Here is a 14412-nt window from a genome sequence, read left to right on the forward strand (position 1 = left end):
TCCTTTGAGGGTAATGTAACACTATCTTCCGTCCCCTAAGAAAATATAATTGAAATATGTGTGCGTATATATCCATACATATCCATATATGTTCCTCCTATTATTATATGATACACACGTAGAACATATATATATGTGTGTACACACATATATACTACTTTCTGTATATACATTTTTTTCCAAATAGTGGAAATGAATGAGTTGTATTATTCCCTTTTTACCATTGTTAAGATGTGTATATCCTTCGTATATATAATTTAATTTATGTTAAAGAAGTGTTCATGTAGTTTGGAAATACATATCCCAGTTCTAATGGATTTATGATGATTATGAAATGTGTAGGTATTGAATTATTATTCTTCCCTTCCCCTCACAATACACAATGTTCAACATTTCAAACAATCACGATACACATGCCACATGCATTGAAATCATCATGTGCATATTTAAATGTAAAAATGGCAATGAACACACACAGGAGGTAACAAAGTAAAAAAAAAATAAAGAACGAGCTCTACTCCCCTCCTCTTCTCCCCTTTATTATTTTCTGTTTCATTATATATTACGGAATTATGCACAATTCAGTATAAGAATATAATGCTGCAATACACATATTCTTCTCTTTCCATTTATGATCATTCAACAATAATAATTTTTCCCTTTCCTCCATTTTTAGATGAGTACATTACAAATGAACTTATTCAAACCTAAGGTGTGTATATCATATTATCTAATCTTCCCTTTCCCTTTTAGTGCACATACAAATTCCTTTCATTTATCTACCTGTGCATTCTTCTTTCCATCCTTATGTGTAAAACCTGAATATTTCAATTTATATGTGTGACGCGTACATTCCATTATGGGAGCTACATCCTTCCCTCTTTCAACTCATGTTGTACTGTTAAGCTTACATGTGGCTCCATTTTCCTAAAATTAATTCTCCTTTCCTCCCTTTTTTTTTCTTTCTTTTCTTCTCCTTTTTTTTTTTTTTTTTTTTTAACACATCCTTCGGGTGTATTTTCCCCCCCCTGGGATGCCTAAGTAGCAGGCCATATTATGGGGCATTAGCCTAGAAATACTCTCCCCTACACACTTAACCCTACCACCCCTAACAACCTTCCTTCAAACAACCCGCTAACAACCCACCTACCACCACACCTAACAACCTTCCTTCCACCTTCTACCCCTAACAACCCACCTACCACCTAACACAACCTACCTACGATCTAACACCTAACAACCTTCCTTCCAACCTACGACCCCTAACACAACTTTCCTTTCCACCTACCATCACTAACACAACCTTCCTTCCACCAACCACCCCTAACCCTTCATTCTACTACCCGTAACCCTTCGTTCTAATACCCTTACACCCTTCACTCTCACACCTTTAAACTTTACATCCTACATTTCAAACCTTTAACCCTAAGAGTGAAATCCTTAACCCTGAACCATAATTCTCCTTCTTTTATTTTCTATGGTTACTGTGGTATTGTACTTAAAACTGTAAGTTACTATACTTTGGGGGAGGCGTATTGTATACTATTTTTAATTTAAAGGAACATTGTACGATATTTATTATTTTGAAGACATTACATGCTGCCTATGATAAATAGAAGGGGAACATTACATATGATGTTCCATACGATGGTAAGCTATATTCCTCCCTCTCTTGTTTCTTCGCCTCCGTTGCCTTTGTTCTTGCTGTTGTTGGTTCTGCTCTTGCCTTTGTTGCCTCCGTTTCCTTTGTTCTTGCCTTCGTTGCCTCCGTTTCCTTCGTTCTTGCCTTCGTTGCCATTGTTCTTGTGATTCTTGCCATTGTTCTTGCGATTCTTGCCATGATTCTTGCGATTGCTCTTGCCATTGTTCTGTACTAGTATTTCTTGTTGTTGTATATTGCACATCATAGTATGATGTTAAATATTCCCTTGGAGCATATTCTCTTAATACATCAAAGTGGTGACGTCTAGTGGAACCTCGTCCTCTTTTACCTCTTCTTCTGGAGGAATTATTTTTCCAGGAGAATAACGGAGTGTACTAAAATGGGATGTTCGGAAAGGAAAAGAAAAAAATAGGGTATGAAGTACATGTAAAGGGAGCACCTTATTTTCTATTTCTCATTCTTAAGTACAAGGAAAATATTAATAAATGCTCCTACTCATATTTCTACTGTAAGTGCATTTACTCTGTAAAGGAAGATAGTGATAAATGCCGTTCCCAGCACGGCCAGTGCAGAAGAGGCAACAGCAGTAATAGTGTTCGTGGTGTTGTTTCCCGGGGAGATCCCTTCTGGGGTAAGGAATGCACTTGCTTCAAGTTTGGACCAGTCTTTACATGATTGTTCCGGTTTACTTGCCACCCTACATTCCATATCTGTCCCGTTTTGTCCATTCGCACATTTTCCATACATTCTTTGAAATTTCCTACACCATCTATTCTTTTTTCCCCCTGAACACTTTGTGTTCATATATTCATGGGCTACTTGTGCTTTCAGTAGGTACCTATAATAAGCGTTAGAACAATCCTCCTGACCAATCCCTAAAGCTGTCTGCATAAATTCTTTGTCTTTGTAAAAATCAAACAATTCTTTCAATACTTTGAATACTCTTCTTTTATGTGGGGTAATTATAAATTCACAACTATCCTCCTGTCGATCCTGAAACACCTTTTTTTCACATTTGTCCATAGTTCCTTTGAATTCTGTGTCCTTCATAGTTCTGTATAATTTATCTCCCAACCAATAATAGAAAAATTTCCAATCATCCTCCTTATCTGTTTTCATTTTCTTTTCATTACTTACATAACATAGTGTGTTTATAATCTGATTAATAACTGTTTCATCCTGCACACCACCCTCCTTTAATATTCTCTCTATGTCTTCCTGGTTAGTAATTTTCTCAGAACACTTTACGCTACTGTTTAATCTATCATATATTATTCTTGAGGGTAATTGACTCAAGGATGGATCCTCCTATAAAAGTAATTGACCACAATGTATATATATATTTAAAATAGATAATATAATAGTGTTATACATACAGTGCTTCCATGCACATTGTATGTTAGTTTTTAAAGGAATGTTCGAACAGATAAAAATGCATATAAGGCAATGAAGGAAGAAAGGAAGGAAACCAACACCCTCCACTGCTTCTTACCTGCTCGTCGTCGTCGTTAAGGAAGTCCTCGTCCTCGACGTCGTCCTCCGGAAAGTCTTCGTCAGAGTCGTCCTTCTCCTCTGAAGATTCAAGTGCGTCCTCTGCTTTTACTGGGGACTTTTTTTCGTCTGCTAAATTACATTTTAATTGTGGTGGTTCTGTTAATTGCTCCTTCCCTCCGCTGTTTGTAAAATAGGTCTCATGTTTTTTCTTAAATGTCTTACAAGCTGTATCAGCATCACAGTTAGTATCCATACTTTCATATGCTGTTTTAGCAATCTTCCACTGTGCGTCATATTCTGGCCAACAGGGCTTTTCCCTACCTGCTGACCACCCTTTTAAAGATTCATAGTTATAACCGAACTCGAATATTTTTTTACTTCCGTCAAGGAGGATGTCGCTGGTAGCAAGGTATATCTCACTGCACTTATTATTACATGGAAAATCCTTCAGTTTATTGTAAATTTTATTCACAATATCGTAAAGGCCCTGGCCCGTATTCAATTTCTCCTTACTTATTTTATCACCTAACCAATAATAGAACAAATAGCACGGTTCGTAGTAGGGGCCCGACACATTTGTGTTTTTCCCCTTACATGCGTCACAATAGTTCTGCAGAATTTTATTCGCGAAGTTCCCATCACGAATCTTTGTGTATGTATCCAACGGTTCTTTCACTCCTGCTTCCACATCAATGAAGTTCCTCGGCCCCTCCATCCCTGAGAGACATTCTTTGTCTCTTTCGAATTCATAATATATCTTCTTTGATTGCAAATTACTCGAAGAACCGTCCTGAAAGTATATAGAATTGGTAACAGGAAAGGAAGAAAGAATGGAGCAGGGAAAGAAAGTGAAATGTATGTATAAATGGATGTTCCTATGCGCCCTCTTCTTCTTTTTCTGTTCTTTTTTAAAGGGGCTACTTTCATTCTGTTATATGTGCACACATTCCGTTTTGAACTGTAAGCGCAGAGAAGAGAAGAGGACAATTTTCCCTCCTTCCGTGTTCTTTTCTTCTTACGTCTGGCGCCATTTTTTCCCTTCTGCAGTGGTGGTACTACTCCTATAATACTGATATCTTCTATGTGAAGAATAATTTATTCATTCATACATAATTCTGCATAGGAATAAGCATGCGGGTATGGAAAATTTTTTTCATACCCCCTCTCTATGATGATATTATTCGTTCCATGATTATATATGTGGGCGAATAGCAGGATTCCTTACTTCCCCAAAAGTGGCACATTGTTCAAATTTTTTTAAGCAATGAGTAATATGTGGTATATACATATGCATCCAAAATTGTTATATGTATATGTAACTAAATGGATAATAGAAACGAATATGTTGTAACGGCAGAATAGAAAAGGACAAATTGAATTCCTCATATAATTCTTCTCCCATCCATTAAATTATTGAATAATAGATGATTATACAGTGCACTATGCTATTATTTATATGCTCCCGTTGTATTTACATAAGGTTGCAATTTCGCCCCTTTTTAGCAGAAAACTGCGGCCCGCACTAATGATCTATGCTTGGTTAGTGTTTGAGGAATGTGAACGGGAAGAGAATCTTTGTGGTACGGAGGTTTATTTGGATCATCTATTAAAAAAATTTTGAAAAAGCAGGACGGTTGTATATGAATAAATGGAAAAATAGTATGATAACCATATTCCACTTCCCCTTATTAAGGGACATACACAATGTGCTAATATGTTTACATTACCATTCTTTTTTTTTTTTTTTTTTTTTTTTTAAAGTTACTTTTTTGGTAAACTTTCGTTTGCTTCTTTTTTTTTTATTTTTTTTGTACTAAGGTTTTTATGCTTATGTGTAATTAACATAAGCGAAAAAAATTTTCTCAGTTCACGGACCTGTTGGGAAATTTCTTTTACTGAAGATCCAAAATATGTTTATTAAATTTTTTTTTTTTTGCTATAAATTTTTATTTTTGTAACTTTTTTAATCTTAATAATTTTCCCTCTTTAAGTTCTAATTATGGACATTTGAAAAGTGCTCCAAATTGCGAGGTTGTGCGACGTCGAGGGGTGTCGCTCCGTGAGAATGTACAGTTTGCGAAACTGTGAAGTGACTAAAACCGTAAAGTTGCTAAGGTGTAAGGGTGTTAGAAGGAAGGTTTTTAGGTGGTAGGAAGGTTATTAGGTGGTAGGAAGGTTATTAGGTGGTAGGAAGGTTATTAGGTGGTAGGAAGGTTATTAGGTGGTAGGAAGGTTATTAGGTGGTAGGAAGATTATTAGGTGGTAGGAAGATTATTAGGTGGTAGGAAGATTATTAGGTGGTAGGTGGGTTGTTAGGTGGTAGGGTGGTAGGTGGGTTGTTAGGTGGGTAGTGTCGAATGTGGTATAGATTTACTTACCTTGTAAAAAAAGTAAGCCAATGCAGGAAGTCCTACTGCAGCTAATAGGCCACCAGATATAGCAGGTGCCACGGCACTTCCACCCTGTTGTGGTAGTGGTGATGATTGAAGTGTTGACGTTGGTTCTGATGATGCAGCAACTGCTGTAGTTGCTGCAGACAGCTGTTCCAAACAGGAAAGGAGATTCTCCCCTTCCTCATCTTCCCCGTCTGAAGGAAGATCCTCCCCAGACTCGGATTTAGACTTCAAGTCTGAGGGATTGAGAATTTTGCTGTTACCACTTTGTTTGAACTTCTTATTCCAGAAGTTGGTACAGAAGTTATCATTACCCCCATTAGCGGGACAGCTTGCTTCCACTCTTCCATAAGCTTGTTTAGCTCCACCTTTTCCATCAGCTCATTCCAGATATTTCTTATACTTTTGAATACAGGAGGAGTTATTGGATCCAGCACTCCTCACTTCCCTTATTATAGTTTTGTAGTCATAATAATAATCGAATACTATTTTCTTCTGATCGAAGAGTTCTGTGTCCATATTAATGTGTGCACTACTTTGCGTACACATTTTGTTGGATCCTTCCAATTTGTTGAAAATTTTTTGAATAGCATCCTTCAGTGGAAGAGATTGTTTCAATTTTCCGTGTAGTATACTTCCCAACCAGAAATAAAAGAAGTCACATATTATTGAACAAGTTGATTGTTCCTTCTTTGTTCCCACCTTAGATAGGAGGCACCATGCATTCGCAATTTCCATTGGATAAGTTTGGCCATACCTCCATTGGCTTTTTACTTCATTTTCGAGAATATCCCATATTTCACCTTCCAGGGAGTTGCTATTGTCACATTGCTGTTTGCCATTATGTTCAAATGCTTTATATACTCTTCTGGAGGGTAAGTCATCCTCACTGCATTCCTATGAACATAATTAATAAATAGTAAAGTATATAAATATACGTTTTATATATATTCTCTCATTTCCAGTGTACTATGTATAGAATACAGCGTACATATAATACTAAACTAAACCCCTTGAATAAGGAATAATAAGCTCTTACTTGATTCACCATCCTTTCCTTTATTTGTATATGTACATATACTTCGTATATAATGGAGTTCCTTTAAAACGTGTTCTCCCTTGTGTGCTCATAATTTCAGAATATATATATGGGAATTTCATATGTTCGATATGGATTATGAATATGGAGAAATGTAGAAGTTTTTATTTTTTTTTCCCAGGAGCATATATTCTACAATCTTCCAAGGAACGATAACACATACATTCATCAAAATCATTACACATAATAAGAATGAGCTATAAGCAACCTTTCTCGAATAGCGAAATAAAGGAAGAAAGGAACGGAAGAGCTATGTCCTCCTTATATTTTCTATAAACTCATAATATTATTGAATTGCACATTGTTAATCTTAACATTATATTATTATTTGTACAACTTACAGTTATTATATATATAGGATCGGAATTTCCTTTAAGAAAAATGTTCGTAGCTATCATTAAGTAGTGCTTCCCCCTTCATTTAAAGGATTCTTAAAAAATAATGATACACATTGTTTACATTTTACATAGAGAGTATTTCCTTCCTCCTTACGGCATGTGTGTACATTTATTCACATATAGTAAAAGGACTGTCCATTTATAAAATGAAGAGAGGAATAAAAATAGTATAAGGAATTGCGTACATTTCAATTTAAAATAGGGAAATTTATATATAAGTATAAAAATGCTTTTACCAGTATATCTTTCTTTTTCTTCACTCATAATGGGTAAGTAATAACAATTTCTATCTTTCCCCTTTTTTCCTAAGTACACCCATAGGAACTGAAATATACAGAATTTACATTACATTATCTCAGTTACCTTATTTGTAGTACATATTATTCTTAACATAATAATGTACACCCCCTTTTACCTCCTCCCCCTGTTTTACACTATTAAAAAATTCAGGAAATTAATGGAATTAAACGAATTAAAAGATTGTAATTGGCCCTATAAGGTTAATCATTACTTTACAATTTCATAATTGGAAAGTCTAATGCATAACTATTCGAGCTTAGACAGAGAGTTTAGTTTTCTGGGTTCATTGGTTCAGGGTTTAGGGTTTTGGATTTCAGTGTTTAGGGTTCAGGCTTTTGGATTTCAGTGTTTAGCGTTTAGGGTTCAGGGTTTATAGTTGATGGTTTAGCGTTTAGTGTTCAGGTTTTAGGGTTCAGGGTTTATTGTATAGGCATCGGATTAAATGTTTAGGGGTCTAGGAGTTCGTATTTAGGGGTTAGGTTAAGGGTTCAAGTGTTAGGATTTATGGTTTATGGGTTCAGGGTTAAGGGTTCAGGTTTTAGGGTTTAGGTTCAGGGTTTAGGGTTTAGGGTTTAGATTTAGGTTTTAGGGTTTAGGGTTTTAGTGTTCAATGTTTTAGTTTCCAGTTCTAGGATTTTGGTTTTAGCGTTGGGGATTTATAATTCAAGGTTTCATCTCTTAGGAGGCTAGGGCTTCTGCGTTCAGCTTTTGGGGCTCAGGGCTTATGGTTTAGGGTTTAGGTTTCAGGTTTCTGCGTCGAAGATTTCGGGTTCACGGTTTTGGGTTCAGGATTTAGTTTAAGGATTCAAGGTTTTGGGTTCAGGGTTTAGGCTTTAGGGTTTTAGGGTTGAATTTTTATGTTTCCGAGTCTAGGGTTTAGAATTGAGGATTTAGGGTTTAGGGTTTCAGGGTTTAGGGTTTCAGGGTTTAGGGTTTAGGATTCACGTTTTGTGTGTTCGGGCTTTAGGGTTCCGCGTTTAATTTTCAGCGTTCAGAGTTTAGGGTTCAGTGTAGGTGGATTTCGCATTTTAGGGGTGTGTTTGTAGTATTTCACATTTTAGGGATGAGTGTGTAGGATTTCGCATGTTGAGGTATGTTTGTAGGATTTCCCTTGTTAAGGGTGTGTATGTATAGGATTTCGCATTTATCGTTAAGATTTTAAGGTATAAGAACAATATGTATCCTGGTGTTTAGATGTTTTGGGGAGGGATATACACCTAAAACGTGCATACAAAAAAAAAAAAAAAAAAAAAAAAAATGGAAAAAAAGGAAAAAAAAAGGAATAAAAAGGAATAAAAAGAAAAAAAAAAAGAAGAAAAAAAAAAAATTAAGGAATGAAAAATTAGAGTGGAGAAGAAGAAAGGAGGGAATGTGGATAATTCCTCACTTTCCTCCTTTCTTCTTCAGGAAGAATGCAGTTTATGTAGTAAGAGGGAAAGAAATCATTGCTCAATTTTTTCTTGAGGAAGAAAAAAAATTAAGGAAGAATAGGAAGGAAAAAAGGGTTTTTAATTCTTCTTGTTTTTTTTTTTTTTTTTTTTTTAAAGCAAATACAGAGCATATAAAAAGGAGGAAAGGTGGTTTTTGTTCTGCAATAAGAATGCTCTGTATAAGAGGTAAGGGGGAATGTTGTTCCTTTTTTTTTTTTTTTAAGGAATATTGTGCATACGAAGAGGGTAGAATTTGCTCACTTCTTTTTTGCAAAAAGGAGAAAAGGAGCAGAAAAGAAAAAAAAAAAAAAAAAAAGAAAATTGAAGCAAAAAAAGAGGGAATTTGGTAACTCCTTTCCTTCTGTTCTTCACATTAAGGTAATGTATGTATGCTAATAATATGGAGGGTCCATTTTTTCCCTTAGGAACTCAATGTGAACAATTTATTTTAGACTAATTTGGAATGAGTTCATATAGAAGGCACTTTCTTGGACGGAAAAAATATTGCTTTAAGCTTAACTGTAAAATTGCATACAACAATATGAATGAAGGAATAGAATAACATGCTTCATGATGACAGAAAGGAATACATATATACATATATATAATATATGCATAGCAATAATGTTGCTTTGTAAAGATGAATAAAGAAAAGAAAAGGGAAAGGAAAAAGGAAAAAGAAGGAAATGAAGGAAGGGAATTCTGTGTGCTCGGATGATACAGTCACAAATTGATATTATAGATCAGGAAGGAAAATGTGTTGCATGTAATATCCAATGTGGTATTATTTCTAATTAGTAAATAACGCAGAGAATAAGTAGTGGTAGAAAAATGGCTCCGTCCAAGGGTGAAGATAAAGATAAAGTATTTGGCCCATTGAAACAGAGGTGGTTGGGGCAGGCTAAGTATAAAGGGAAGGGAGACGGCGCCAAAGAGGTAATACAGTGTAATATGAGCTATATGTACAGTGTGAATATATCATTGTATGGGGTGATGTTATTCTTCTATTTGAATAATAAATATACAGCATAGAAGGAGTATATATGAATGCATTATTGTCCATTTACAGACGAAGTTATATTGGGCAATAGACGCATGGGTGAAAGAATTCCTTGGAAAAATGAATGAAAAGGATGATAATGAGGAAATTGCTGAAGGATGGTGTGCTGACCTTCAAATAGGGGAGAAAAGGCTAACAGATGACGAAAAGAAAGTATGCACATTCATCTTGAAAAATTTGCTAAAAGTAGAAGGAATGGGTAAAGGTCCATGCGACGGGAAGAACGTGGACGAAGAAATGAAAAGGTATGTTCACTGTGCAATGATGAAAGCGTGGTCAGCTTTGTATATATTTGATCATTGTGATAAGAGGAGTGTTATATGGAATGCATTCGGTACAATGAAGAAATTGAGCGAAACACTGAACACGGGTGTCCCTACAGAGAAGAAGTGTAAGGAATGCGATTATATGGAAGTGTTGGAACAGATGAATGTAAGGGGGAGACCGATGTTACGAACTATTCTTGATGCTATAAAGAATAAGAGCGAAGTTATGGCATTAATAAATAAGGGAGCGAAGAAGAATTGTAGTGAGGAAGAGAAGAGTGCTGGGTTAACAACAACACAGGTCCAACAAGTGCAACAACAACTACAGGAAGCAAAGAAGGCAAGAAGCGCGTCAGGAAAGTATTTCCTTGAATTGTTGGGTGGATGGATAAATCGAAGAGGAACAACTGGTCATAATGTAATTAGAATAATTTACATGGGGGTACCAATACATGTACTAAAATACAATGCACATGCACAAGTAAAATATAGATGGGGAGAAGGCGGTATTATATACATATATATATATCAGTATATTATTTTAATTCATTATTGTAGGACCAGATATGGAAGGATATTGAGAAGGTAATGAGAGACATGCTCACAAATATTAGGTTAGATGCCCATGAAATAAACACCTTGTGCAGTGAATATGGCAAGGGGAGCAGCATGGACACAAATACTAAGAACAAGGGAAAGGAATTATGTAAAATTCTAATAAAAATAATATATTGGATTGACGGACTCGTAGAGAGACCGAAAAGGGAAGGAGGATGGCACTGGATAAGGAGGACGGACATCAAGGATCAGGATGATTGGGAGTTCATGTCAATGTTAAGGTGTATATTAGGAAAAATAACTATAACAAAAATGTTTCTGACACATTGTCATATGGAAGGAGTGGCTCCAATTGTGGAAGAGGCAGTAAAGGGAACTTTGAAACTGAAGCGAGTTGAAGAGGAACATGAGAAATGTGATAGCATGGATTTTGAAAGTTTAGGATTAGGGAATAAATTATTCTGGGAGGAAATAGATAACTGGATAAAGGATGGGACGAGCGAGGGAGGAGGAATACAAAAAATAAAGAAAGAAGGGGAAAATTGTACGGGGATTGCATCAAGTAAAAGAAAGAGTGCGGATCCAGTAGTAAATAAGGAAAATATTGTTAAATTATTAGGATCGGGGGATCCGAATGAATTGCAGGACTTAATAGAGAAAGACACGAAGTTACCAAAGAAAGTGTTAGAAAATGTAGTGAAAAAAACAAAAGAAAGAATAGAACTTCGAGAAAAAAAAATAAAGGAAGCTAAATACAAATGTCCCAAAAGTAACACCAATCCTAATGGACTCAGTGACGACGAAGAACGTAAGCGAGCCTGTTGTACTGTTTAATATATTTAGTGGGAGCCCACATAAATAATTTGTGCGTTTTTGCTTCCCTATGTAAGAAGGGAAATCATTCAAAAAATATTAAGAAGGTATACATTATGTGCATGTACACCTTAATGTCCAAATACAGTCACTATTGGGGAATGGTTCACGGCATTCTCAAACAATGTGTCTGAAGATGACAAAATGAATTACAGCGAATGGAAAACCCTAATCGCCCTATGTGAAAATTTGGATGATAACCTTGACACTGGCATGAGTAAGTATGAAGACTTCTGTAAAATTATGATAAGGAATATACTTTTAATTACAGCTCCGGGAAATCAATATAGAAACCAAGGAGGAGGGGGAACATGTAAGAGGGAAGTAAAGGGCATTCCACTATGCAGCTTGTTAAAAGTGTGGATGGAGTATATGCGGTACCTCTGTGCTCCATGGAAAATAATGGAACATGCTTTTAATGGAGTGGACCAAGTGAAGGAAAATCTCTTCCAGGATAAGAACCTTGTACCGTGTGATTATACAAAATATGCTGGCCTTTATAGAGAAGGCACGGACATGTTACCTGGAATATGGAAATTGTTGCATGAGGGTGTTATTCATAATAGAGTGGGCATTGTAACCAAACACAGGTGGTGCACTGATCATGGTACAATGAGGACTCGACATAATGCCCCAGTGGTTTCAGCGCGTGCGCGTAACGATGGAAGTGTGGCTGATGCAGCAGTGAGTAGTGATCAAAAACTAAGGGAGTTGCAAAGTGATATTGAAAAAATGGAGGAAGAATTAAAAAAGGAACAGGAAGCAGAACTAGAGCTTTTACATGATGCCCTGCAAGAAGCCATAGAAGAAAGTAATAAACAGGCACAACCTGAACAACAACATCCACCCCCACCTCCGCAACCAGCACGACCAGCAAATCCAGAAGATCCAGGAGGACAACAACCACCACCACCTCCTCCACCACCGGCACCCCCCGTCCTTCCTCCTGTTAACGAGGGTGAAGGTCCTCAATTGAAGAATGATGATCAATCGGAAGATCGTAAAAAGTCTCCCAGTAAGACTCCAGATGACTATGATACGGGTTCTGTTGCTGTTTCTTGGAACGGTAAACAAGGGGAGTTCCAGGTAACAGGTGGTAGGGTTGAACTTCCCGGTGAACCAGATTTGACAGCCTTAAAGGGTATTGTTGTGGAAGAGCCCCCTGGCACCTTAACAAATTCCGGAACTACTGCGGTCACTCCAACACAGGAACCCAAGGATAGCGTCAATCTGAGGGATCCGGCCTCCTCTCATGCCGTGAAACCCACTTCAACTACTCCACAACTTACTCCAGATGGCAGGGAGGAACCCACAGCAGGTGGAAATGAGGAACAGGACCAAGCATTAGTGCCATCGAACACAATAGGAACAACAAGTAAGGATACATCATCCCAGGGAGCAGGGAAAACAACACCTTTAATACCCTTAGAACCCGTAGTACATAGAATAACATTAGACGGCACTTTAACTGACGTCCAAGATAAAGGTTTAAGAGTTCCAGAATTACCAACAAAGAAAGCCCAAAGCATCCCTATCGCTGTTCCACTTGTTAGCAAGATTGACAACCTTCCTGAACTCCTTACCCCATACCTTCCTACCATTCCCGTCTTCATTGGTATGTCTGCTATGACTTATCTCCTCTGGAAGGTAAGAAAAATATTATACATAAAAAAAAAAAAAAAAAAAAAGGAAAAAAAGAAAATAAGGAAAAAGAAAAAAGGTGAATGAATCAGTGCGGGGTTTTGGCATTTCTCATTTTAGGGGTGTGTTTGTAGGATTTCGCATTTTAGGGTTTTGAAGTAGTAATTACTGTTGCGTGTGAACAAAACATCTCACACCCCTATTAAAGAAACATTTTTCCTCTTTTTTTTTTTTTTTTTGCAGTACTTTGCCTTTTTTGGTAAAGGAAGAAAACGTTACAGAAGAGCTTATCAAGGACGTGGTCCTCCCCCCCTAGAAGAACAACTTCCTGATCATGTGGACGACCAGGATGACGGTCCACATGAATATACCTTAGTAAAGGAACGCAGACAACCAAGATCTCTTCCAACGGGGAGAACGAAGAGGTCAAAAAAACAGGGCGTTGTTCGTCGCACTATTATTGATATTCATTTAGAAGTCTTAGACGAATGTCAAAAGGAAGACCTTCATTCGACGAAAGAAGGCTTTTTTGAAATTTTGGTTCAAGAGTTTATGGGTTCCGGTTTTAGGGAGAAAGACTTTGTTCCTACGGAAGGTGTTGCTGAGGAACAGGTTTCAAGTTCAGATTGCGAGTTTAGGGAGGAAGGCTTTGTTCCTAAGGAATGTGTTCCTAAGGATCAGGTTCAGGGTTCAGATTCTGTGTTTAGGGAGGAAGATTTTGTTCCAAAGGAAGGTATTCCTAAGGAACAAGTTCAAGGTTCAAATTCCGGGTTTAGGGAGGAAGACTTTCTTCCTAGGGAAGAAATTTCTGTGGAACAGGTTCCAAGATCAGATTCCGGGTTTTAGGGTGTAGTAAATATTTTTCTTTTTTTTTTGTTTTTTTTGGTATTGTATTAAATTGTTTACGCTGATGTGTAAACAATATATGTGAGAAAAGAAAAATTTTCTGAGTTCACGGACATGTTGGGATAATTTTTTTTATTGAAGGTCCAATATGTTAAATTTTTTTTTGTTATAGTTTTTTACTTTCATAATTTTTTTTACCTTAATAATTTTTTTAATCTTAACATAATAATTTTCTCTTTCCTTCTCCTTTTAAAGTTCTAATTATAGACATTTGAAAAAGTGCGTTTCAAACTTGTGCGAGAGGGTTCGCGAAGGTTTGCGTCTTCCTGCCTATTCTATGCCCTTTAATTTTTGCCTCCCTGGCTTTTATTATTCTTTCTCCTTTTTTTTT

General features: G+C 36.6%; 1 protein-coding gene across 1 annotated transcript; it reads left to right on the forward strand.

Annotated features, from left to right (window-relative positions):
* Positions 1-11678: 11678 nt before the first annotated feature.
* PCOAH_00007290 (SICA antigen) lies at positions 11679-14021 on the forward strand (the record flags this gene model as incomplete). Its single annotated transcript, XM_020057539.1, has 2 exons — positions 11679-13181; positions 13419-14021. The coding sequence occupies 2 exons, from the start codon at positions 11679-11681 to the stop codon at positions 14019-14021; spliced, it is 2106 nt and encodes a 701-aa protein (XP_019913328.1).
* Positions 14022-14412: the final 391 nt, after the last annotated feature.

This window comes from Plasmodium coatneyi, chromosome 4 (genome assembly GCF_001680005.1).
Source record: "Plasmodium coatneyi strain Hackeri chromosome 4, complete sequence".
In the NCBI taxonomy this organism is placed as follows: Eukaryota; Apicomplexa; class Aconoidasida; order Haemosporida; family Plasmodiidae; genus Plasmodium; species Plasmodium coatneyi.